Source organism: Ambystoma mexicanum, chromosome 8 (genome assembly GCF_040938575.1).
Source record: "Ambystoma mexicanum isolate Mex_15411 chromosome 8, UKY_AmexF1_1, whole genome shotgun sequence".
NCBI lineage: Eukaryota > Metazoa > Chordata > Amphibia > Caudata > Ambystomatidae > Ambystoma > Ambystoma mexicanum.
In genome coordinates this window covers 1,622,850,575-1,622,877,384 of record NC_090929.1, presented here as the reverse complement: position 1 = coordinate 1,622,877,384, position 26,810 = coordinate 1,622,850,575, and the positions used below count along the sequence as shown (strand labels likewise).

General features: G+C 47.6%; 1 protein-coding gene across 1 annotated transcript in view; it reads right to left on the bottom strand.

Annotated features, from left to right (window-relative positions):
- The window catches only part of ATRNL1 (attractin like 1), a 2,575,823-nt gene that overhangs the window by 2,155,220 nt on the left and 393,793 nt on the right, over positions 1 to 26,810 (bottom strand). Inside the window, exons 4-5 of the mRNA XM_069611898.1 lie at positions 15,323 to 15,451; positions 8,786 to 8,994 (exon numbers count right to left, since the gene is read on the bottom strand). Of these exons, the coding sequence (XP_069467999.1) occupies positions 8,786 to 8,994; positions 15,323 to 15,451 (338 nt within the window). The remainder of the gene's footprint in view (positions 1 to 8,785; positions 8,995 to 15,322; positions 15,452 to 26,810) is intronic.

Below are 26,810 nucleotides of genomic sequence, written 5' to 3'. Positions count from 1 at the left end.
CTGGACTCTTTTGTGACCTCTGCGACTCACTCACATACTATTCTCCCCTCTGGCCGACTCACTATGCAGGGCACTCTGGATGTTCTGATCTCCTCTGACCTTCCGCTTTCTATCCCTCTCACTACTCCTCTCTCCTGGAGTGATCACTTTCTCCTCTCCTCCCACCTCACCCTCCCTACCCCTCAGGCCAAGCCACTTCCATCACTGCCACCCACCTTCTCGATCATCCGACCTATGAAGCGCGTGTCAGCTGAGGCTTTCGCCGCCACCTTCTCACCCCTCCCTCCCCCTTTGGCTGACTCTCACCCTGACACAGCCCTCTCCTCTATCTACTCTGCTATATCTGATACTCTTGATATCCTTGCCCGTGTCATGAAAATCCGCCTGAAGCCCAAAGCAAAGTGTCACTCCTGGTACGACTCAGACCTCGTCACCCTGAAACGCAAGTGCAAGGTGGCCGAGAGGAAATGGTGTGCTTCATGTACATCCTCTGACAAGCTGGCCTGCCGCATGCTCCAAAGGCAATACCGGCTCTCTGTCCTAACCAAGAAGAGAGCTCATACCCAAGCCCGCGTCTCTGCGGCTTCTAACAACTCGGCTGAACTCATTAAAATCTGCAAGGAACTGGCCAATCCTGCCGCAGTCTCTACCTCTCCTGTCCCTTCCCAGGCCCTCTGCACAGCACTGGCTTCTCACTTCATCTCTAAAACTCAGGACATCCTGTCCTCACTCTCTTCCTCTCCCCTCCGCCCCCCTACTCCCTGCTCCTCCTCTGGCCCTTCTGCAGCCACCTCTACTCCCTCCTTCTCTGCCTTTCCCCTGTTTTCCACTGATGAAGTTTCTAGACAAGTCTGATCTATGATAGTCTTGTCGAAACAAGTTCTCCCCTGTTCCTCCAAAACTATCAAGGACCACATAGACTCCCTGGCTCCTGCCCTGGCTGATTCCTGCAATCACTCTTTCGCCACTGGAGTCTTCCCATCCCCTCTTCCCATCCCCTCTTAAGCACTCCTCTGTGCACCCTCTTAAGAAACCCTCTGCCGACCCCTCCTGCCCGGCTAACTATTGCCCAATCTCTAATACTCCCTTCCTGGGCAAGCTCCTGGAGAAACTTGCCATCTCCTAGCTGAATCGCCACACTGAATCTGTTGGTTGTCTTCATGACCATCAGTCTGGCTTCAGAGCTGCCAGAAGCACAGAAACTGCTCTCCTGAACATCTGTGAAGACCTGCTCTCTAACTTCAACTCCAAACCCCCTTGCATCCTCATCCTGCTCGATTTCTCTTCTGCCTTTGATACTGTCAAACATGCCATCCTGCTCAACCGTCTCCATGATAACCTGGGTATCACTGGTCAGGCTCTGGTGTGGCAGACAGACCGACCCTCTCAGGTCCAACTTGGGTCCTTCCTCTCCTCTGTCTTTTACCCTACCTGTGGTGTCCCCCAGGGGTCTAACCTCTCTCCCTGGCTTTTCAACCAATACTTGGCACTCCTTGCCCACCGCATCGCCACTCTCTGCCCCAACTTTCAGTGCTATGCGGATGACAGCCAGATCATTTTCAGGCTACCCTCGGCCTCCTCCTCCCCTTCCATCATCTCTGATTGTCTGCTATCCAGGAGTGGTGTGCCGCCAATGACCTCGGCCTTAATGCCAGCAAGACTGATAATCTCCTCATCGGCACACCCGCTCCCTCCTTCCCTGTAGCTCTCTGGCTGGCCTCTCTTGGCCCTCCTCCTGCTCCCACCTGCAAGGCTAAAAACTTTGGGGTCATCTTCGACTCCACACTCTCCTTCTCTCCTCACATCTCAGACGTCTCCAAGAAGTCACACTACAAACTGCACCTCCTCAGAGTTATTTTTCCTTTCCTCACCTTCCTCCAGAGGCTCACTGTCTCCAGAACGCTGGTTCTCTCTAGGCTGAACTATTGAAACAGCCTCTTTCTAAATCTGCCTGCTTCTACTCTCCACCCTCTGCAACTCATCCAGAACCAGACCGCGAGACTTGTCCTTGTCTTCAAGTCCAGGGATCGTATCTCTCCAGGACTGAAATCTCTGCACTGGATCCCAGTGGTTGCGAGGATTAAGGTTAAAACCCTCTGCATCGTCCACAAGGCCTTCTGGGGCCTTGGTCCTCAATACCTTCAACTCTCTCTTCCTAAATATCTTCCTTCTCGAGCTCTTTGCTCATCCACCTCAAACTCCCTCAGGGTCAGTGGCTTCTTCAAGCAACGAGTTGGTGGTAGATCTCTTTCTTTGGCTGGGGCCTCCCTCTGGAACAGCCTCCCTGCCTCCCTTAAACTTGAGGAGAACCATCTCCAGTTCCGGAGGCACCTCAAAACCTTTCTATTTGCTTCTGCCTTTTCTCCTCCTCTCCTCTGCTGACCTCCTGACTGTTACCAGAACTTCTCTGGCGACCTGGACACCCTCTGATCTCAGGCCCCCCCACCAGCATCACGCCTGCACTACCCACCTGGCAACCCCCGCACTTGGGGACTGTTTCTGTATTCCTACAGTCCCCCTACCAGCCCTTGACACCTGATGTTTGCACTTACCATTGCACTTGCCACTTGTTGGCTGTTACTTATTATTGTTATCATCTTTCTCATGTACTGCACTGTCCCTGCCCCCTCCCATGCACTTGCGTGATCTGAATGACAGCTGGCCTAGTAGAATCACTGTCCGTCCTCCCTTTGTTCAACTCCCTTGCCTCGTCACACCTTGAAACACTTGTGTATAGGCAAATTATAAATGCTATATCATATCATATCATATCATAAGGGAGGCAGAGAAGGAGAGAGTGGAGACGAAGATGACACCAAGGTTTTTAGCCTCACAGGAGGCGAAGGAAGAGGGCCCAAGGAGGGTGGCCAGAATGAGAGGGAAAGCGGGAGCAGGGGTCCCATTGAGAAGGATCTCAGTCTTACTGGCATTAAGGCAGAGATTGTTGGAGACGCGCCACTCCTGAATCGTGGATAGACAGTCAGGAATGTGTGAGAGAGGAGAGTAGGCTGAGGATAGCCTGAAGGAGAGCTTAGTGTCAGAGTGTCATCCACATAACACTGAAAGTTAGAGGAGAAGGTAGAGATAAGGTGGGCCAAAGGGGCCAAGTAGATACTGAAGAGCCAGGGTGAGAGGATAGAGCCCTGGGGAACATCACATGTGGAGAGAGAGGTGCTAGAGAGAAAGAACCCAAGTTGTACTTGGGGGGGGGTTGGTCCAGGAGGAAGAACAACAACCACCACTCAGGTGCCTGATCCCTGATGCCCAGGTTCTCATGAAGTCGATTGATCAGGATGGCATGGTTGACCATTTCAAAAGCAGAGGAAAGGTCAAGGAGGATGAGGACAGAAGGAAGGCTTGAATCGAGATTAGTGAGCAGATCTTCATGGGTGTTCAGGAGTGAAGCTGTGTGTCTCTGGCTGCTCTGAAGCCAGACTGATGGTCATGGAGACAACCAACAGATTCAGTGTGGAGAATAAGCTTGGAGATGGCCAGCTTTTCCAGCCAGGAGTTTGCCCAGGAAAGGAGTGATATATATCAGGCAATAGTTTGCCTGACAGGTAGGATTGGCAGAATGCTTTTTAAGAAGGGGAGTGCTTGAGGAGAGAGAGGAATCCCAGTGGCAAAAGAGAGAATGCAGAAATTGGCCAAGGCTGTAGCAAAAGTGTCAATGTGGTCCTTCATGGTTCTGGAGGTGCAGGGGAGCACCTGTTTGGACGACACTTTCATAGGTCAGACTTGTCTAAAAACCTTGTCAGGTGTAGTCGGAAAGAAAGAGGAGAAGAGAGGAAGAGAGGAAGAGGGAGGTCGAGAGAGGTAGAGGGAGAGGAAGAGGAGAGAGAGGACAGGATGTCCTGAGTTTTAGTGGTGACGCGAGAAGCCAGAGGCATGCAGAGGGCCTGTAAGGGAACTGGAGAGGTGGAGACTACAGAAGAATTGGCCCGTTCCTTGCAGATTTTAAAGTGTTTGGCTGTGCTGTTAGAGGCTGCAAAGACGTGGGCTTGGATGTGGACTCTCTCCTTGGACAGGACAGAGAGTCTGTATTGCCTTTGGAGCAGGCGGCAGGGCAGTTTGTCAGAGGATGCGCCTGATGCCTTCCACTTCCGTTCAGCCACCCTACACTTGCATTTCAGGGTGGCGAGGTCGGAGTCATACCAAGAGTTGCACTTGGAAGTAGGCTTCGGACAGATTCTCATGACAGGGGCAAGGACGTCCAGAGTGTTAGAGATAGAAATATGCAGGTTGGAGAAGACTGTGTCAGAGTGTGAGTCAGCCGCAGGCATGGGAGGAGCAGAGAAAGTAGCAGCAAAGGCATCCACTGACACACGCTTCATGGGCCGAATGACCGAGAAGGTAGGTGGCAGTGTTCAGGTCGGCTTCGCCTGGGGGACAGAGCGCTTCAAGTGAGAGGAGAGCAGAAAGTGGTCAGTCCAAGAGAGAGGAGTAGTGAGATGGTTTGAGAGGGGGGTGTCTGAGGAGATGAGAACATCCAAGGTACACCTGGCAGAGTCTGTCGGACCAGAGGGTAGAATGGGGAGAGAGAGAGAGAGAGAGAGAGTGTCTCAAGGGTTGCGGAAGCATCCAGGTGGATGTTGAAGTCTCCAAGGAGGAGAAGTTTAGAGGTAGAGGCAAGGAGAGAAGAGGAGAGGTCAGCCCACTCAGAGTAAGAGGGCAACCTGGCCAGGTGGCCTGTAGATGGTGTAGGTGTCAGCGATAGGGGGGCCTGGGTTGGAGACCAGGATGTCCCTCTTGAACTTCTTCCTTCCCGACTTAGTGAGACGGATAGGATAAGAGATAGAGTAGCAGTTCGAGAAGAAGGGGGGAATGGAGAGCACCATAGTGGGTGTGAGGGGGAATTAGGAGGAGGAGAGAGCGAAATAGAGAGGAAAGATACACAGCCCAGCGCCGCACAGGTTGTGCAGAGGAGGAAAAGGGTCACACAGGGGGAACACACAGAAAGGGCAGACAGGTACACTCAACAGTACAAAGGTACTCCCAGCTGGGTGGGGACCTAGAGAGTGGGAGAGAGCCAATGAGACAAGTTAACAGTACCGTAGTTAACACAATGCAAGCCAGGCTGACTTTCCTAAAAAGAGGGAAAAAAGGCCTCGTTTTTATGCAGAAGAATGTGCCTTTCCTGGGAGATGTGAGTGAAGGCTAAACAATACAATTTACTGAGATGCTTCTGCGTGGTGCAGTAAACAACACAGGAATGATATGAAGGGGGGTGGGTCAGTTTAGTGGGCTGCAGTGAATGCTTCCTCCCCACCCCCCTGACTATGTACCTGGTCAGTCGCAGCAGGTTGACGGCTGCAGGCTTTCTGCACGCCCCACCAATAGACCCCACCCCTTCAATTTACCACCCCACCCAAAGCATTGACAAAGTCCAAATGCCTCATGCTTCGAAGCGCTTGCTGCTACTGTGGAGTTTTAGCGTGGTAAAATAGTGCATACCGCAAAATGAACCAAAACTGTCCTGAGCTTTTAATTTCTTTTTTTAATTGAGCAAACTCCACTAATTTAGGTGTAAAAGCAACGTACTGATATATTTCAACATAGGAATTAAATGATAAAGCAGGTAAACGAACCAGAAGCACAGTACTTTCTGGCCAGTGACCTGCAACAAATACTGCATCAGACGTGTATCTAAATAGCCTGAAAAGATGCATTTGTTCAGTAATTTACACCCCAAATCGGCACGCATTCACAACATCTGTACCCATGTTGTCATGTATTTCCAGTTTTCGTTTTAGCTACAAGGCGAAATGATTGCATTGCAGAAAAGAGAGAAGGGAAATGGGATGTGAGCAGGGAACCAGCCTCTGAGCGTTGGTCTGGTTATTTACCATCCCATGGAATGACGATGGCAAGTCACAACCAGTGCTCGTCTCTCCTCACTCAAAACAGAACCTGCTCATAACTCTTTGAGCTAGCACGTTCACACAGCAACATCAAACTTAGTGCTGCGTAGGGCCTGCCAGTGTTATTTATAAGCAGTCTTCTGAGAGGTAATGGCTTAACTGCCAGTGTAAATGAGCTTCTGGATTAATACAAATATCTTGATCTGGTGTGCTTTTAACCACTTGATTTATAAACAACGTGTGTCCTCACATCTCTTGCTAGAAATTAAGTTCTGTTAAAACCTATAATTGGCATTGCCTACAGTTTTGGCTTGTGTAGAGCTTATAAAACAGGCATGTGACAGGCACTGACAATTTGCCCAGGTACTGATAACATTTTCCAGCTGTTGCCAGGTGGTACCATTATGGCATGCCTACACAAAATCAAAACAAGTAAAACAGGTGTCCTTGTCCTGCACAAACACCAATGCGCTGAACCCAAGCAATAGCACTTTCTTTTGAATAATTCCCGAGTTCACACTTTACAAAAATATTCAAACATCCAGATCTGTCAATGGTTTAAACACTTATTTTCAAAACTTGATTCAATAATCCAAAGAATAAAAAAAACATTAACGTTAGAAAACAGGCACGTTAGAAAACAGGCACAAAAATGTACATTCAATTCCATGTGTGTGAGGTTAGTAGCCAAAAAGTGTAATGTGCTTGCAAAGAAAAGCCTTTTCCATACTACTTGATACATGAAGGGTAGAAAAATCAGTCCAACACCCCACAGGGTCAAATATATTCTGTACAAAACTTAGCCTGGTATGTACACACTGTGGCTGAGTGGGGTGTTACATGATATCGTTATTGTCACTAAAGCATTCATTGGAAACTTGTGACAAGCTAGTATTTGCCCTTACAATGTCTCAGGCACCAAAGGATGTATACAAAATGGAGAGAACACTCTCTCAAAATGTTAATCAAAACATGTCCACACAGGTGTTTTGGCCAGAAAAAGCCTGGGGTACACCCATCCTTAATGTCCCCACGGGATCATTCTGTGGCCTTCATCAGGAAGGAAGTCCTGGTTGATTGCCCACATGTTTAAGATCTTTCAGTAGGCTGCTGTCTCCAAGCACCCAGTTTACCTTAATAGGTGATAGGAGTGTTTGGCGGACATGGGTATCATTTATATACCCCACAATCACGTGTTCTACTACTGCACAGCTCTGTAATCCTTGGTGCACAGAATTGGAGGATAGTGTTTTTACTCAGATCATATTCATCAGTCCATGTTTCTTAGATGGAGGAAATCCTTCATTATTGTAACTAAATCTGGACCTGGCAGTCCCTGAGCGCATGCGCATATCATAACACGGCCGAGATTCTGAGATCGAGGCCGCGTTATGATATGCGCATATGCACATGGACTACTACACCGCCCAGGCATTTTTGGGCCGAAACACTTGTGTCGACATGTTTTTATAACATTTTGAGAGAGTGTTCTCACCCTTTTTTATGCTTCCTTTGGTGACTGAGACATTATAAGGGTAAAGACTAGCTTGTCAGAAGCTTCCAATGAATGGCCTAGAGACGTATTTTAAGACCCCACTCAGCCATTTTGAGGACATACCATCTGAGATGGAGACCACGTGGGCTACCAGGACCATATTTAGGTACAATAATGAAGGATGTTCTTTATTTTTACACAATTTTGTCCTCAGATCACAGCCCACCTGAGAATGATTGGCCATTTTGGTTTTAAACAGAAGCTTTTTCTGGGAGCCATCTTACCCCTCCTTATTGTACAATACCTGCTACCATTTTACAGCTGGGGGCTGTGGTGAAGAAACTCTGCATCCTTGTGTATGAGGGAGGGCTGGGCTGGTCTGTGCGCTACCAGAGGTGCCTCCCAAAGGGCAGAAGCAAGCGGCTTCCCTGGGGTCTCCACACCCTTAGAGACACTGTCAATCGCTGGAACTGGGCACCCCATGGAAAAGGGGCATGAGCAGCACCATTGTATTTTGCAGGGACGTTCTCTGTAGACTCCTTATTTCCTTAAGCTTTTCCGCTTCAGATTAGTCTCCTTATGCAACACTATTCACTTTGCAGTGTGGGGGCTACACCCCCCTTGGAGAAGCTTGACTCTGCAAAATGGATCTTTTCAGTGGTTCAAAGTGCCTTCTGCATTTTGAAGACCAAAAGGTCTATTAAGCTTCAGAAATTCACCCCTGTAAGGACTGAGGTGTGGTGGCAGGTGGGTGCAAAAATAGAAATTAAATACCAACAGACAAAATTGGATTTCCTTTAACACAAACACTAGAAAGCCAGACTTCAACAGACCAACTGCAAACAGAAGCCACAGTTCATGTCTGTAATTGTTATTGCTACTTTGGGGCATGTTCATATTTCGGAGCGCAATCAAACACGAGCATCAAAATGGAGGCTTCTGGCTTTGCAGTTTGTTGTCTTGCAAGCCACTCAAATTCCCCCATGTTAAATCTGTAAATAGACAACAGGTTCAGTCTGCATGCCTTGCAGATCATGATTTTCCAGAGGAAGCCCCCCCCCCCCAGAGGGGGCATTAGTGCATGAGTAAGGCATTGAATATAGAAGAAAAGATGGTACAATATGCCTACTACCAATAAAAGCATTTTAGGCACCTGGTCTGGTCTCCTTGGTGGAGATGTACATAGCAAAATATCTGGTTTATCAATTACCTGCAGATCTCAACATTCCCCCGTTCAGGTTGAAGGAAGGTGCATCAAAGGCAGTGGTCTGCAACCTGTGGCTCTCCAGATGTTTTGGACTAGGACCGCCGTGATCACTTATCATTGACTCCTCTATCGGCTATGAGTGACGGGAGTTGTATTCCCAAATACCTGGAGAGCCAAAGTTTGTAGGTCCCCGATTTTGGGCAACATGAAAAAAGGACTCACCTTGCCAGCTCTCGTTACATACACAGAGCTTCTCGCCAGTGAGGTCACAGTAGCCGTGGTCAGGGCTCCCGCAGTTATCCTTGCAATACGGAATGTCGCAGGCCTCCCCTTTCCAGTACTTGTCGCAGTCGCAATAAACCCTCCCGGGCAAGGACGAGCCTGTGCTGCACTTCCCATGACCCGAGCAGTTGTTAGGACATGAATTAATCCTATGAGAAATAAAAAAAAATGATCAACATGAAGCAGAGTCAAAACAAATGAGTTTGTTGTCTTAGTAGGAAATGATAAATGCGATAGCTGCATTTCTGCAGAAAGGAACGAGCATGAATGGAAAAGTTACTAAAAGGCTCGGACTGGCCTATCGGGCAATAGGCCCATGGCCGAACCAAAAACGCAAAATGTTGTTTGGTCAAAGTGGGCCACTTTTTTGGCCAATGTGGGCCATTTTGATTAATTGCTTCACTATGTATCTAATAGTTTTGACCAGCATTGCTGAATACATATTCCTTAAAATGTGATTCAAATTGTGCATTTTATCAAAAAAACTCCCCCTTGGGTACTATTCAATCAGTATCACAAAGGAATGAATAGCCATTTACAAACGTGGGCCACTTTTTCATTGGTGCCCGAGACAATTTTATGGCCCAGTCCGACCCTGGTTAGTAACCTGTAAAAAAGTGTTCTGCTGTTATTTTAAGAAGATTCAAAGACGAGAGGAACAAAAATCCAATAGGAATGAGGGTCAAATTCTATAAATTAAGAACAAGGTAATGCTATAGAAACAGTGCCAGGGTCAGGACAAAACTCAAAATAGTGCTCTCCAGTTCCTCAGGATTTGGATCCTGTCCCCATAGTATCTTTGCTCGGCACGATGTTCATCCATCGGCCGTTTTTTGTTGACATTTTTTGATGAAATAGTCATCTAAAAATATGTAAGGGGGGTAAGGACATAAACATTGTAGGGTGGGGTGGAGTATAGGGAATATTCAATAGGGGAATTGGGGGAAACCCACCAAAAAGAAAAAAGAAAAAGAATCTATGAATTCTTTCAGCAGAAAAAGCCACGAAAAAAATACTGGAGATGAATGAACATAAGATCCATTCCCTAGGCTACACAACTCCTGTCCTCTTACTGATAGCCTACTCTAAAACAATGTCCCAAAGGAAACGGCCAACACCATAGAGTTATAAACTCACTATTTGAGTCCTCTACTCTAGAAACAGAAAATTGTTTAGTTTGCGCGATCAGAAAGTCAAATCCTATATAAAGAATATGGTCCATTAGTGGTCACCCGCCTCGGGTACGCAAAGGTTTCAGGATGAGTCTTTCCTTTCTCTTGCTGTCAGGTTATTCTCAGGAGCCCTGCTACAGATGTGTTCCTTGTGGCTTCTCCAAAGGTTCATCCTTTAGACCAGGGGTCTGCAACCTTTGCGTCTCAGGATACTTATGGGGGTTGTAGTCCAAAGTCCTAGTGAACATAGTCACTGGTGAGGGATCATGGGAGTTGTGGTCCAATACCTCTGAAGAGCAGCAGGTTGCAGACACCTGCATTAGACTGAAGGTCTCCTGTGATTCTTTGGAGTTCTGCTTGGATTCCTGTTGCCCGTTCATACTTCCCTTCTCCCCAAATCAAGATCTGCAGAGCGGCCTCGCAGATGTGCCCCTTCCTGGGAGCCTAGTGGCTCCCGTGGAGACTCAGCATGGACCGCTGAAACTAGATGTTGGTCGGAGGAAAGGAACACCTCTGAATTTCCATACTGGGGGAAGACGTTGAGTGGTGTGTGCCCACACAGTAGGGTCCTTTTTTCTAAACAGCGGGTCACGCACCTAATGCTACGTTGGTTCACAGATGCAGTTGGGCCACTCTAAAGGGAGGGACACAACCAATACACACTGTTCTTGCAAAGGACGATCCTTACCAAGGGCCCCACTTGTCATCACATTTTCAGGGGAAGCGGATGTTCCCATTAGGTACTTAGTCCTCTCTTGCCGTCAAGTTACCTTCGCCCCCTGATATCCATTTGCTATTTGGTTCCAGAGATGAGTTAACCTCAGGTAATCCTTCTTTACTATTTGTTCCTATTGTATTTCTTCACTACTCCCCTATTCTAAACCATTTTCTTGTCTCACGCTCATGTAGGTCCTGAATTCTTGAACCAGAGAGTAGGAGGGCAGGGGGTGTCCCTTAGCACTCCTCCCTTTCAGGGAAGGGTCCCAGAGGGTTGTCAGTAAACTCATGGATAATTCCCTGCCGGTGGAAAGTGTATTGCTTCCAAGATTTCCAAGAGGTCTTGCATCCCTCGATCTAGGGTGGTAGAGAGTTAGAATGGATGCTTTGACATGCAGGCCTTCCATCCAGGCTTCTCGGCTTTTATCTGGGGAGCGGGGAGGCTCTGCTGCTTGTTTGTGCCACTCTTGCCTGGCTCCATGGGTTTTCTCTCTGCCCCCGTGCATGCAGAACGCTTGCTGGATGTGATGTAGGAAGGGGACTACCTTGATCCAAGTAGCAGTCTCCATTCTGACTAAGGAAAGGTTGTTTGGCACATCTGTTTGCGGTCAACTTCTCCACCTTTCTGCTCCTTCCCGGTCTCTTATGCGCCCAGCGGGAGTGTGGTCTTAGTGACTATGGCAGGGATTGGTTATATATATAGAAAGGGAACTGTAAGTGGCCTTGCTAGTTTAGGAGGTTTTAAAGCTGCAGCGCTGTTAGGGAGATTTATCATGTTTATGCTTCATCCCCTTTCCTAGTGAGACCTCCAGCACTTTCTGCTGGACATCTGGACCTTTTTATTAATCCTGAAGGAGTGGAACCTTTTTCCACTCATTCATTCTTCTGGGCTCTGTCTTTTGGAACTCTATTCTTTGTATTTTACCCGTACTATGGAGTCTACTTTTCTCCATAGCTCTCAAAGGCATATGGGCCTCATTACGACCCTGGCGGAACGGGTTAAACGGCGCCGTAAAAGGCTGCGGCGCCGTTCAACCCGTTCTGCCACATTACGAGGTCCCCTCGCGGGACACGTTAAGCACGCCTGGGAAAACCAGGCGTGCATACTGGGTCCCGCGAGGGGAAGAGGGAGCAAACAACGGGCCATCTCGTAATAGCCCGTTGTTTACTCCCTCTCCCATTCCCATTCAGCCCTGTGGGGGCTGAAATGGGAATGGGGATGAACCGTGTCCCTGTCCTCGAGTGAGGAATTACCGGGCCATCCGAACGGTCTGGTAAGTCCTCATTCCGAGGACACGGACACAGATGCGGTTTTGCCGGCAGCCATGCCGCAAATTGCGGCATGGCTACCGGCATAACTTGTAATGAGGGCCATATGTGTTTTCACTACTGCAGCACACAGCTCCTTATGGGCAGTGATTTTGGGGACCCTTGGGGTCCTCCTCTGAGATTATTTTCTTTATCCTGGAGTAACTACAGTTCTTATCTCTCCTAAAACTTTATAGTCTGAGAGATTGGCACACACCACCTTAGGTGGAGTGCCAAAGGGTGCCTAGTGTCCCCCTTCTCTCTGCTCCTGTGATTTCCTAGTCACATAGACACTCTCCTAGTTGTGGCTGGTGGCAGTGGACTGTGTTCTACCAACTATTGTGTAATTGTCATACAGCAAGCTATGTCCAAAGCCTCTGTAGGGCACAATAGGGGCACCCAAGTACCAACTTGGGCCCTCCCCCTCTTTTTTCGCCATTACCAGTGTGGTTGTTCTTTGTTAGCCCTTCTTCTACCATTCTGGGGGTAGAACCGCGGTGTGTGTGTTTTGCCTTTGGCAGGAACCCTTGGGTGTCCCCACTTAGGCTCTAGAGTGTCTGGGCAGCTAGAAAGTGGGGGAAGAGTTTTCCATCCCCCTGTCCTTTGTCAGCAGGAGTGCCTGAATAGGTCCAGCTCCCAGAGGGGGTCTGGCTGTCCTGATTGGACAGCAAAACGACCCTTTCTGTACATTGCTGGGAGAGATTGCAGAGGAGTGTGCACTGGAACTCTATAAAAGGTGAGGCTCCTGGAATGAAAAGTGGGTCGACCACTGGAAGCTGAAGTAACCGAAGAAGAAGACGACCAGAGACGCCTGCAGAACCTTTGCAACACCATGAAGCTACCACTGTTGTCCTGACCCCGTTTTCTGTGTGACTGAGGAGCTCAAAGAGGACGACTCCTTCCCTTTGGACTGGTGGGAACAACCAGTCCCAAGATGAACTTTGATTTGAGCCATCTCCCGAGGTCCTGTGAATTTCCAAAGCTGCGCAACTCCAATAACAGGAGACCTGCTGCCCATTTCGTGTGTATTGTCGAAAAAAGGTTGAATACGTCCAAATCGTTGCCGAGCCCTCAAGGACACTCCAGAGATCCAATCCAATTTTGCCCAGATCCCCTCATCCGAGTGTGGGACTGCAGGAAGCAAAGAAGATTGACCGAGTGAATCACGCCCTTTGTTGGTGCTGCAGAAAAGGCACCAAAACTGCAGAATGACAAGAGAAGTTGCTGAAAGTTGTTCCAAAGATCCTCCTTCGAGACTGCTGCTGAGAGATCCCGTCCATTGACCTGCTTTCAGTCATCAGACCAAGGAATCCGAAGGTCTCGTCCGGAGCTGCAAAATCACAGAGCATCCACCATAAACATTTTCTTCTAACCAAAGGTACTGTGGGGAAAAAGGTATTGCTTACCTGATTCCAGAAGGTCGCTCCAGTTCATTGGAGCGACTAGAGGTGTCCCGAACAACCCGCTCTTACCTCCGACTCAAGTCGCTGCTTGTGTCCCTTTAGCAAGCCCTTTAACAGGGTATCCCACGTTGGTTAAGCCTTCTGACATCTTCCTTCCTAGAGACTAGAAAGTACCCACAGGAACTTTTGATTTCTGCTGCTTTGCAAGACTTTAAGCCTCTCCGAACTGCCTTTTAGCTAGGGTTGCGTTCTGGACTTTAAAAGACTTGCTGAAACTGCCTCTAGAGCCTCAAGCTATGCTAGGATAACACTAACCAACTGTTTTCCTTCCCAAAAATCACCATCTTATATGTGTATGCAGACTAAATACAATTACCGTATTATTTTGTGGGTGCGCAGAATTACAGATATAACTGTCAAACTCCTGTAACAATTGTATGCGTTCAGGAACTAGCAACTAAGAAGTAACCCTTTGAAAGTATTGAGGAATATACCAATGTTTGTTGGTTTATTGTGCTAAGTATTTAATAGAGACTGTTGTATAAATAGAGTGAATCTATATTTCAATATACATTTATGTGTGTTTCTTTGAATGTGCTTTACTAACTGGGTTCAGTGTACTTACCTAGAGCTCACATCTTCCTCTTAAGATACGCCTGACTGCTCTGCCACTCTACCAAGGTCCTTGAGCAGTACAGACTGATTGTAAGAGTTGTGGATCTACAAATCACTAGGATAGCTTACTAAAGTCTTAAATCCATGTGGGACTTTAGGAAAACTCCCCTAAAAACCGCAGCAGTGCCATATTGGAATCTCCTTGAGCAAAGGGCGCAGAGTTCTGCGGCGTTCCACTGCGTAAATTATCACAGCTTGTTTCTTGCGCACTTTGCCTGCTTCACCCTGTATCGGAGGGTTGCCCCTTGACTGCCTCTGTAGCCCCACCAGTTCCCCATCTGAATGTTGAATGCTCCGGGTCCGAGGCGTTGCTAGGGAGAGGTAGGTAAGGGGATGGAGGGGCTATAGACCCAGGTCTTTTGGTTGTTGCCCCGAATAGAAGCTCAGGGTCTACTACCAAAAGGCCAGCTAGCCCCGAGTCCCGACATTAGACAGGGATCTTTTCCAGACCTAGCAACACCCCTGCACCGGGTTAAGAGTGGTATTAAGGACTCTCTCCTCCCTCGCTTACGCAGGAGAATGGCTGCACACAAATCCCCGTGGTTTGCAGAGAGCGTCTGACTTTGCCAGCTGTACCAGTCTCACCATTATAGAGAGAATGCATCCCTGAGGGGATGCAGAGCCCAGGGGGATCCTTCTCCAAACTCCCACTGGGAGGCACATCGGGGTGCGGACGGACATCCCAGTAGTCTCAGGAGGACAGCTCAGGGGCAACGTGCTCCCCTTGGAAGCAAGACAACACGGAGCACCACAGGTTCGATCCCCGAGTCCGCGCTTAGAAACCTCTGGGTATTAAGCGCATTACAAATAAACTATCATATCATATATCATACCTTGTGGCTCTGCTTCCTCTTAGGAGCGGATTGGGAGCCAAAAGAGGGCATGGATTTATTTTTCAAAGAGGCCCCACATTACAACATGTAAGTAAAAATTGCATCTTAATTGGGTGTGCTGCATGCAGCGATATAAACAATTCTGAGTGCTGTAAGAAACAGGGTCACAGGGCCCACAGCGCAGGGGCCTGCTGGGAAATACCTAGACTTCCCTGCCGGCCAGTCCCCCGCTGCCTCCTCACAAAGCAGGGTGGGGAGTGGGGCCACCTCGCCACAATAACCTGTACAATGATTTACACAATAGTCCCTTTAGATAGAAAAATACAGCCTTCAGAAAGGTATGGTATGGAATAATGTTGGCACACATACGAGTAAAATATGTTGAAGCCGGTTAGGTTGTATGCCGCGTCACTGAAGAAGTGCAGCAGGGCGTAGCCGGACGTCGTGATGACCTCAGGTACCGTTTCGTTTCCGCGAACCTCTGGAACAATCAGGCCACTAACGAAGAAAAGGAGACAAGGAAAAGACATTAAAACAAAAGGGTCAGACATTGGGAGAAATTATGCCTTAGTATATACCTCAATAACTAAAATATATTACATAGAGAGGTGCAAAGAAAAAAAGTACTTCGATTGCTGCATTTAGTGGGCTGTTAGAAAACACATGCACAAATGTCACTAAATGACTTCGAAGAGGACAGTACCCTATAAATACATGTGTTTTAGGGTGTTTATGCATAGGGGCAGAACAGGTGTGCAGCCTTCCTTTCCCTGAAATCAAGCTAAAAGTCTGCCTGGGGAAATGACACATTATCCCCCAGTGGACCTGTGACTCCAATGGGGTGATGCAACAGGCATTGTATCCTTCCACCCAATCCAGAGGATGCGCACATCAGAATATATGTTTCTTTGTGCTGGAGCCCTCATTGGTGCTATTTGGCCACTTCGCATTTCTCATAGGGCTATTTCCAAAGAGCACAATAATAGTGTGCTAGACTGTCCCCCTCGGAATGATAGCCTTCTGTAAGAAAATGTTTTTTTTCGAGGTTTTGCAGCAACTGCAGGGGTGGCTCTAGCAGGCGCTCACCTGACGTGATTCTGGCCCACAGAGATACACCTTGACAGAGAGAGATGGAGTGTGAGAAAGAAGAAAATAACTAGAGTGTGGGAGAGAGTGAGAACATGGGCGAGAGTGAGATTGAGTGTTGTAGGAGAGAGTGTGAGGTGGAGGGAGCGCTAGATTGGCCTATGGTATGCGGTGTACAGCTAGTAGGTATGATTGATTGATTATTTATATAATATGTGCTTATATACAAGTGTTTCAAAGCGCAACAATGCATGGGAGGGGAAGACATAGCGAACACCAGACAAACGATCTTACTAGGCATGGTCCATTCAGATTATGCAGGTGAACAGAAAAATGGGAAGTGCGTAGGGGGGGTGTGGGGGCAATAGGGACCAAGTGCACCCAGTCCCGTCAGAGCACAGGTTAAGTGCAGAGAGATACCGCTCATGGGTCGTAACCCAAGTGCAGCAGTGCTGCGGCAAGTGTAAAGCCCGGGGGCAAGTGCGGGAGACTAGCGAGGAAGCTTGGGACCGGTGAGGCTCTGAAGGTAATACCAGGCAGCCAGCGAGCGAAACTGAAGCAGAAGTAGAGGAGACAGAGCAGAAAGGGGTGGTTAGCAGGGGAGGGGTAGAGAGAAGGAGGAGGCGAACAGGAAAGTATGTAAACCTATGGTGAAATATGTTAGGGATGTTGTAGAAGGCAAATACATTACATAAGCAATTCCAGTTCATATCCAGGAGTTTATCAGCATGTTAAGGTAGACAAGATATACATTTCTGCGTCAATGGTTCTACCTCGTGCTCGATGGAATATTTCTTGGATTTGGTGAAAAGAGCACAAACACATTTAAATCCATGTTTCTTTTGCTTAGGGGCTCTTGGGAAACAAGAAGAGATGTCTATGTGCTATGGTATCAGGTAATATTGTCCCCAACAATAATATCACCATATATATGGTCGTGGGGTAAGGCCATAGGCGATATTATTGTGGGGATAATTTATGGGGTAAATGGGACCGGGGGTTGCGGGGATGTCCACTGCTCCCTTTAGAAAAATATGGGGGTTGCAGGGATGTCCCCCGCAGGTTCCATGGCTTAATATCGCAAAAATATGGTATATTTTTGTATGGCAATATCTTTGCAGGGATATTAACACATGGAACCTGTGCTATGTAGCTCAATATTGACACTATTAAATCCGCAGGCAACAGTAGACATTTTACTTCCCTCTTGGAGCAGAAATAGGAAAACAAGGCGTCATTTCAGTGGGGACCAACCTCTTGTAATATATTCTATAGAGAAGTCTGATAGACATAGAACATGAAATCCAGCACAGGCATGTACATATCGAACAGACTCTGGGAGACAGTGCCCCTGTGGCACTCCACAGAAGCTCCTAGCTGGGGAAGCTAGAAAGTGAATAGTTGCACCTGGCTGGTGTGGTCATGAGGAAAGTATATGAGCCACTTTGAGGGAAAGTCTTCAGTACCAATAGTATAAGAGGATGTTGTGAGAGACTGCTGAAGACCAGAGACTTATTGAGCAACATCAGGTCATTGGCGATTGCTCGGTCTCTTGCATCAAGAAACTCTTCCCGGGGTTCTATGTCATTCCATCACCCGTTTTTATGTTTTCGCTGCATTTCTTGCTGGCGATTTATTTACGCAAAAACTCATTGTTTTTTTTTGGGGGGGTTACCCCTAAACTCCCCCTTTCCAGCTATTTACATCCTAGTCCCCACACCCCCTTTTACCACTTATAACCCTTTACTCAACACCCCCATCATATTTTTTGATGAAGTTTTGCAGCTAGAAATCGGCGGCAAAAAACACTGCGGGGGAAGAAAACAGGCGATGAATGAACGCCATACCCTTCCCGGATGTTGGCATTAGTAGGTCATCCTTTCTCACCTGCAGATTTTCCTTGTGGTTATTTTCTGCATTGGATGAGGTATACGAAAATGGACGATCCATGGTTGCGTTTCCCTTGTATCTATATTGTTATTAGTTGTGTAGGGTTGTTATGGCAGACCGTATGCGACCATCCAGGGGGGGGGTAACCATGGGCAAGGCCGGGCAGGCATCTTGTTGGAGATCCTGAGAGATACTAGTTGTCTGTGAACCATTTGACATACGAGGTCTCCAATCAAGGCAGTCCAATCTACCGGGAGTTTGGATGTGGGGTAGCAATGCGATTGTTGGGGCTCTAGCCTCTTACCCCATGTTGACTGTGGGATTCTACTTCTAGTTCTTCAAGCAAAACCCAGTGGGAAGAAAAGCAGAATCCCACCCTGAGGATAAAAGACAAAACAGTGGCAGAGCAGTGACTTACCTGCATCATCCCAGTGCTGACCAGGACACATGGTTTAATAGTAGAACCCGCCACGGTTCTAGGACGGGGACCTCAAGTCCCAGCATGCAGCATTCCTCAACGACTCTAGGATCTTTGAACATCAGGTTCAGCAGGCTGCCCTTTTTTTAACACTGGGTCTTCCACTGGCTCTAGGATGTTGGACCTCTAGCCCCAGAATGCAGTGCTTTGGTTGTTCCCAGTTTCCCAAAGGGTCTAGGAACCTGGCCACTCAGTTTCCTCCAGCAGCCTCATTCCACTCTCCTGCTCCTTTTCCATCAGTTTCCTCACCGGCGTTGGGTCTAGGAATCGTCTCTCTGTGCCGGTGCGGTGACGTACCAGCTCTGGCTTGGACGCAATGCACGAGCCTCCTCCTTTCTCTCCAGGGTTCTTTCCATCTCAGCCTCTGCTTTTCATTCATCACTTGCTTGCTCTAACTGATTTCATGTAGGAAAAGCTTCTGGATGCACTGCAGGCGGTGTCCTCATCCCCTATTTCCCACAGTGCCACCACATCTCACCCTTGCCGCTGCACAAGGATCCAATGTTTCTCATTCGTGCAGTCAGCTAAGTACTGCTCTCAAAGGCTCACTTCCCTGGGTCTGCTGGATCGCCTTCTTTTTGAAGTTTCGGGGCCTGGTCTTCGTTTCCTCTGACGACTTACCTTCCTGTAGAAAGTGGTCCCTCCAGGCACCGCATCCCAGACCCGATGTACCTGGGTTCCACTGCAGCCTGCAAGGTAGAGGCACATTTTTCCCACAAACAGTCCAACATCCTACATTGCTCAAGAAGGTTCCCAGTTACAGCGAATACATTGGTACCTAAGAAATGTGGTAGGTCAGAAGGAGACAGACAGGTTGTTGGCATGTTTAACATGTGATGTATTTAAAGTATAAGAAAATAGCCTTTCTCTCCCTATTCTATGGGGTTCCCGACCTAACAAAACTAAAAAGGGTGCTTGTCGTCAGTAGTGAAGCCAAAAGCTAATCTCTACCGGCCCTACCACTAAGAGAAAACAACTAGAGGTCCAGGAGAATTACTGCCTTCTCCTGGATAGGTTTTCCCAGCCCTAGTAGGTGATTTCTAAATAGTTCTTGCCTATTTCTTGGATTAATTTGTCCAGTTCCTCTTGAGGACTTTCCCATCTTTCTTGTGCCCCTCTTCTTTCTTTGGAGAAACGTCTCCACGCTGTGGTTGGGGTTTGATCCCTTTGTACTTTGGTTTCTTGAAGTGTCTCTTTAAAGTTCCCTTTCTCCAATACTTTCGGGGAAACTGAAACTCCTCTTTACTTGAACTTGGTTGTCTGTATTCCTACAATTCCTTACTTCCTCTTGAACAACATGTTTCATATCAAAATTCTCTTGGTCTGATAAACTGACTTTTTCTCTGGGATTTGTGCCTTCGTTCAGTTCCTGTCTTGTTGTAATGAGTAAGACAGGTTCCACTGGGATTCTCCTTCTTATGAGGTGAATAACAGAGTCCTAGTGTTATTCCAACTCTAATGGACACGGGTCCATTCGCTGGGACGAGTATGCTGAGTCTTGGATTTATTCTCACTCTTATGAATACTTTTCCATGCAATGGGACGAGTAGACTGAGTCCTGTAGTTCTTATCACTCTTATGGCTATTTTTACATTCACTGGGACGAGTGTGCTCTTGGTCCTCGTATCCCTTCCCGGGTCTCCCGCCCCTCCTGTTAACTTCTTTCTCATGGGCTAGCATCACCAGGTCTTTCTCAAGGTTCGGGGGTGGGGGGAAACTGAGTCGGAACAGCTCCCTTGTTCACTAGTAATATTCTTAGTTCCTCCTTGCAGCTCTGCTGGGCCAATGCTGTAGCGATGTCAGCATTGTTCTGGACTGGAGAGTCCACCCCATGGGTCATGATACTGCTTACTTGGTTCTCCTTCTCTCAGGATTGTCTTCCCCCACACAGCTCAGCCGTCGGCTCTCTCCATGCCTCCTGGTTACACTCACTGGCCGGACCCACCCAGAATATCTCCCAGTTCTCGACAGCTTCCAGCTCCTCGCTGATTCAAACTTCCCGGGTCTCACACCTCCTCTGCAGTCCTTCTTCCATTTTTATATTAGAAGGTCCTCCCAAGAAGAGTATTAAAGTCCCTTCTCTCTTTTTGTTGAGCATTCTCCCTTGCTCGTTCATTCTTCATCGTCAGTTTGTTTGGCTTCCAACCATTGGGCGATCAGCATTGCTCACTCACCTCTCTTATCAGCATTTTTATCATTTGTTTCTTCAAGATGAATGTTGGGTCTATTATTACAATGGCAAACAGTGGCTTATTCTGATTGAGTTCTCTGGAGCCTGGATGGGATTGTCGGCCAATCCAAAATGGGAGAATCTCCCTGTGAGGTTCCTCATACCACCACCCCTACGGGGAATGTTGCATAGCAGGCTCACCTCCCTAGCCTTACATGGAAAGACTCCCCTCCCCCCCCCCGGGAGAAGTGATTGAATCCCGCAATTCATCACAGAAGGTCCAGTTGTCCCCACAGAAACCTTTCCGGACCCAGAATGGCACAACTCCAGGCTATTGGCATTATTGTATCAAATTACTGTACTTGATCAATATTCATTTATCTGTGGTGGTCTTCAGAGAACAAAGACTCTCCAAGCCCTCACTCATCCTGTTATACTACAAGATTTGAGAAGGTTTGGTTCCTAAAGGCCACGAGCATAATCAGAGTGTGACATCTTTGGTCAACTTCCTTCCACCCTCTGCATGGTGGGACTTGGTACTCAAAGCGCTACTGCCACAGAGAAAAGGAGTAGTTGATAGACATAAGAGACATATAGGTTTAGCAGGAATGCCTGAAGGACCCCACATCCATGCTCCAGAGTGTTCATGGGTTGTTCATGTATGAATGCAACCTCGCCTTTAATTCTGAAGTTCCTAAAAACAAGAATCCCCTTTGATTGATTCAAGTTCAATTACTGCTAAACTAGAGCCCAGGCTCACGACTGAAGCCACTTGCCGGAAACATTTCATTACAGGCACCAATGAGCTGTGTCCGTGGACTCAGCGCTTCTCGCGGCAATTACCCCTTCTCGCGCGTGTGAACACAAAATGGCGTGCACAGCAAAGTCATCGTTCATGCTTTCCATTACAACATAGAAAACCAAACTGAATGGGGGTCTAAATGTTAAGGTCTTAAAGAACAACATTATGGTAAGACAAATGTGGGCAACTTCATGCTAGCCAAGCTGATGGGCACTGAAGCGCCAGGTAGAAGCCAGGGTAGGCACTGATCTACCACTGGTGGTGGTTGTTCCGCTCTGCATTTACATTCAGAATTTCTCCATATCTGAAAACTTGCCACGCCAAGTTACTTAGTCTCCCTATCGTATTTGAGTGACTTCTCAAGTCTCGCCAACAAGTGGCCAGATCCACCTCATTCGGGTGCACGAGGTTGAAGTTTTTTTTTTTGAGGTGATGGAGGTGCTGTGCGATGAGCGTGGGACAAGGGGTGGGGGGGCAAGAAAAATGTGCCACCATTTTGATGTTGCCCTCGTTGTCCGATGGGAGCTCAGAAGCACATTGGTTCCTGGCAAGGTCATCCAGCCGCACCCCTGAAATACATGCACGATAGGGAGGAGCAGGTGACAACCACAATTTAAACTCTGCTTCGATCAAAGTGACTAATTTATGGTGGTTTCGATAGTACCGATTAATAATTCTCGCGATGTACATGTTCAGTTCAACAGCTGCTATAAATAAATACATTTATCGTTTAGTTTCCTTTGCGTACGTTTCTTGCTGATGTAGGTCACTGAATTGTTGGAACTGAAATGCTGTCATGTTTGGAGGATATGGCTGTAAATACGCACACACATGAAGAGTTCATTGAAATCTCCCCTCTGATCCTCCCGTGCTTGCTTGTAGATCCCTTTGCTTCCATTTGCCCAACTTCTCCCTCCCCTTTGAGCTCCCCACTCCCCATTTCTCTGGTTCCTTCGCCATGTTCTTCCCCCTATGATTGTAAAGCACTCTGTTTCTTCCCGAAGCTAAGGCCATGCTCAATAAATAACCTAATAATAATAATAATAATATTACAGATAATACAGTTTTAATCATTAGTACAATAAGATCAATTCCTTTTCATACTTCATCTAGATAGGGCTGTGAATGTTGGCATGCCCACACCTAGATAGAACTCTGAACAGTGGCCTGCGCCGCATCTAGATAGGATTGTGAATGTTGGCATGCCCACACCTAGATAGAACTCTGAACAGTGGTCTGCGCCGCATCTAGACAGGATTGTGAAGGCCAACAAGTGCCACACACAATACTGTGAATGTTAGCACGCTAAAGGTCAGGTAACCCACTAACCAATATAACCTCAATCTCTGCATACTTATCTCACTCAAAAACTCACACAACCATCTCTCGCACCACAAGCCGCACGCACTTCACAACACTGCAACAACACATAAGCCGGAGCAACAGCACACGCGCCCTGACACCGATCCAATACCCGCACCAAAGCTCAGCATCTGGTGTACACCAAGTTGAAGCTGCCAACAGAACACCACTCCTCTCACTATCCTACTCCCTCTTCACCTTTACTAACCCATCCCCCCTTATCGTTTACAGATCCGCAAGAGCGCCTGGGGACCAATTCCGTTGGTGACGGTGCGCGGTACAAATACCTTTAACATTTAACATACTTCACCAAATGTATTTGTAATCTGGTTCTGTGGGTCTTGTGCTCGCAATATCGGCTGGTAACTATGTATAACCCCCCCTGAGAACATGTTTTGACATTCCATGAAATGTTGCATTACACTCAGAGGTTTCCATGAGGTAATATCTCCATTAAAAAATATCCCCAAGATCAGCTGCATAGTAACCCCACAAGCAGTAATATCGTCAGGGCAATAACACCCCGAGAGCAAAGTATTCCCCAAAGACGAGTTCTTAGTGGCACACAGAAAACACTTCCCACATAGTCTGGGACTGGGTCGCATTCACCAGGCTAATGCCGGTCTTAGTATCTTCTGGGATAGGTGGCTGGATGGTGGTCTTTTGTAAATGGGGATATTAGCGCCAGGGCTATGATATTGATAGATATTATTATGTCCACATTATTACTGGGAGTGCTTTTCTGGGAATATTTCCTTTGATTACAATTGCAAGTGGCTTTGTCTAAGGCATAATTTGCTTTGGCTCATGGGTGCCGCGTTAGCGCTACCTACTGCAACAAAAACATTTGATGTGAGTAGTGGTAGATAATAAATGTGCATCTTTGTGATGTTGCCATGAATCGACTACTGCTCTGGAGGAGTATAGGGATGTGTAGTGTCTAAAATGCCTACTCACCCCCAAACTCTTACTAATCCAGAAATAATCCCAATAAAAGGCGGAACAGACACAGCCGCGACAGGCATTCCTCTTATGGTAACATGGGCCGAAGGCAGGCTATAATCTTAAGGAAGCGTGTGAGGTGATTCAGTCTTAATACAAACAATAGTACGATGGTACCAAAATAAAAGGATGTCCAACCAAGGTTCTAGGAAAAAAGGAACTTTAATAAAAACGATAATTGCACAAAATGAATTAAAACACGAAAGACTGATCCCTGTAAAGAAAGCACAAAGAATTCAGACTGCAGATAAATAGGGCGCTCTGAGTGAGGATAGGAGGCAGGCAATGGATTTGACTAGCCAATGTCAACGTTCACAGATAGGTCTTGTAAAAAGGCAAAAAAGGGGGTGTAAAAGCCATTGAAGACCTTTGAGGCAGGCCAGGTGGACAGGGCCTTTTAAAATACCTTTGTCTCTTGTCGGTGGAACTCGACTGTCGAGCCGGTGCTCTTGGCGCATTTCCTGGTTCAAGTCGGCATTGAGGCACTTTTTTTATATATTTATGTTTGTTTATTAAATATTTGTATAAACTGCGCCACACGCCCAAAGGCCTCAGGGCGCGGACACACAACAGACAAACAAACAGAGGCAGTTCAAGGAGAGCAAGAGATCCAGAAGCTGATGGACAAGAGAGGAGGGAGCAGGACCGATAAGTCAAGGGGTAAATTGATGAGATAGGTCTTCAGCCTTTTTATGAACTCTACGGCTGTCGGGATAGCTCGAAGGCTATATGGGAGTAGCTTCCAGGCAGTTGGACTCTGATCAAGCTGTGCCGGCCAGCCTTAGCAAGTTTAAATCTGGGCTGTACAATTCCGAGTTGGTTCTGTGAACTGAGAGTACGAGATGGAGCATACGGCAGGAGACGATCTACAAGATATTTAGCAGCAAGATTAAGAAGATATCTATGAGTCAGCATGAGGATTTTAGGAGTCATTCTAAGCTTCACGGTCAACCAGTGAAGGTCCCCCCTGGACGCAGTGATATGAGCTCGTCTTGACAGACCTAAGATGGCACGAAGTGCTGCATTCTGTGAAACCAGAAGAGAAGATACGTTAGACTGCGAGCAGCCACTCAGAAGGCTGTTGCAGGAGTCCAGGTGTGAATTTATAAGGGGGCTAGCAAGAATTACTGCATTTTCATGTTCCGAAACAGTTGAATATTGCACAACAGTTTGTTGATCAGACCACCGGAGGATCGGGACTGAGCAACATGCCGATTCATTGTTAGCTCTGCATCCAAGATGATACCCAGGGTCTTCACCTTTTTTGCCACGGGAATCATGGTGCCAAAGATGAGAAAGCTCTTGTATTCAGGTGATGAGGATTTCAATTTTGAACCAAAGGCAGCAATCAAGAGCTCGGTCTTCTTGGTATTCGGTGCAAGGGAATTGATAGCCATCCAAGCATTAATTGCAGCATAAATGGAATTAAGATTGGCCAGGGCCTGAGAGTAAGTGCCAGAAAATGTTATGACAACCTAGGTGTCATCGGCCTAATTTGCATTCTGGACACCCAGGATATCAAGAAGTCTCAAAAAGGGAAGGATATAAATGTTACATTTGTGGTTCCAGTATATTGCGGGTGTCCTAACAGTTCCAGTAGGCTCAAAACAGTTCAACGGTGATGTATGGTCTCTACCTGCAATGATTGACTCAATTAGTTGAAGCACAAGTCGGCTTAAGGAGTTTCAATGGTGAGTTGCAGTGTATCGATCGTATCGATCAGCTCAAGGGTGCTAGAGCACAGGCAGGCGATGGGTCAAGTCAGCAGCTTGATAGCAGATCAGAAAGCAGAGAGAGTCAAAAGCATATCAAAGCTTGGAAATCGGATCTAGAAGTCCTTGACTCTGGAGTGCTGGGGCTACCCAATCCAGGATCTCCACAAGCCCAAGTGAGTCCTTTCTTTCTGCACATCCCAGTTAGGAGGGTTGTAAAGCACACTTGTAGGGCTCGGGCACCTCCAGTGAGCAGGGTCCGGGATACCAGTGTTTCAGTTTCAGTAGGCCTGATCCAGCCAGCAAGTCACCCCAAAGGTGTTCTCGGACTGGGTAGAGCTGGTATCGGACTTGGAGCCTTCTGTATTCAGCTCTATCCTATAGGGCTCTATAGCAAAACTGTATTCCTGACAGAGTTCCAGTGAATTCTCCTTCTGCGAGTCTACAAAGGGCAGGGTTCCTTGCTGTTATAAAGGCAAAATCTGGTGTCCAACCTAGACTGCTGTAGCAAGTGTCATTTGCCTTCTGAAATCAAAACCATAGTGCTTTGCCTGAAGGAAGTGGGAAGGGACAGGAAGTGTAGGTAGCCCTAGCAGAATGCAAGTCATTGTATCTCCTCTCTAGGGCTAACCCTCTCATCTGACTGCTCTAGCTCCACCCCTTCCCTTGTCTGCCTACTTCAAGAGGACCCCAGTGATCAGCACCCTGGTGTGAGATAGAATTTGTTATATTAGGACGGTCTTTCAAGCAAAGATTCCTAGGGGACCTTTGGGGAAGAGTTCATGTGTCCTGGGAGGAAGGGGTCTACCTCGCTCGTGGGGATCAAAAAGGCAACTTCTGGGGCATTGCCTTGCATGGCTGTTGTGGAGACACCCAGGCCACATAGCACATGCACACCAGCCCTGTCATGACTGGAGCACTGCTCACCAAGTTGACAAATGCACAGCATTCAAATGATGTGGCTTTTGTGAGAAACCGGACGGTGTTCTCACTCCTATTCCCCATGGATCCTCTGCGCAGGTGGCCAGGGAAAGGCCATTGCTCTTGGATCCTGACCCTGGGGGTGGAGAGGCGAGGGAGGATCTCCTGGGTGGAGAGTCCTTGAGGATTGGGAGTGGGATGCCCCTAGGTGAGACATGGTATCCCCCTTTCCCTAGTAACAGTCAATCTAACACTCCCCCAACTTTTATGGGCTGTTCCCCTCATTATTCCACACAGAACACCTAACAGTACTGAGCCGAAGAAGGGGCAACTGGGAGTAGTGAAGATTACCTCCCTTCACCACTTAGGTACTGAGACGAGGAAGCTGCATCACAAACACTGGAATGGTCATGCATGTATTCCTAACTATGGTC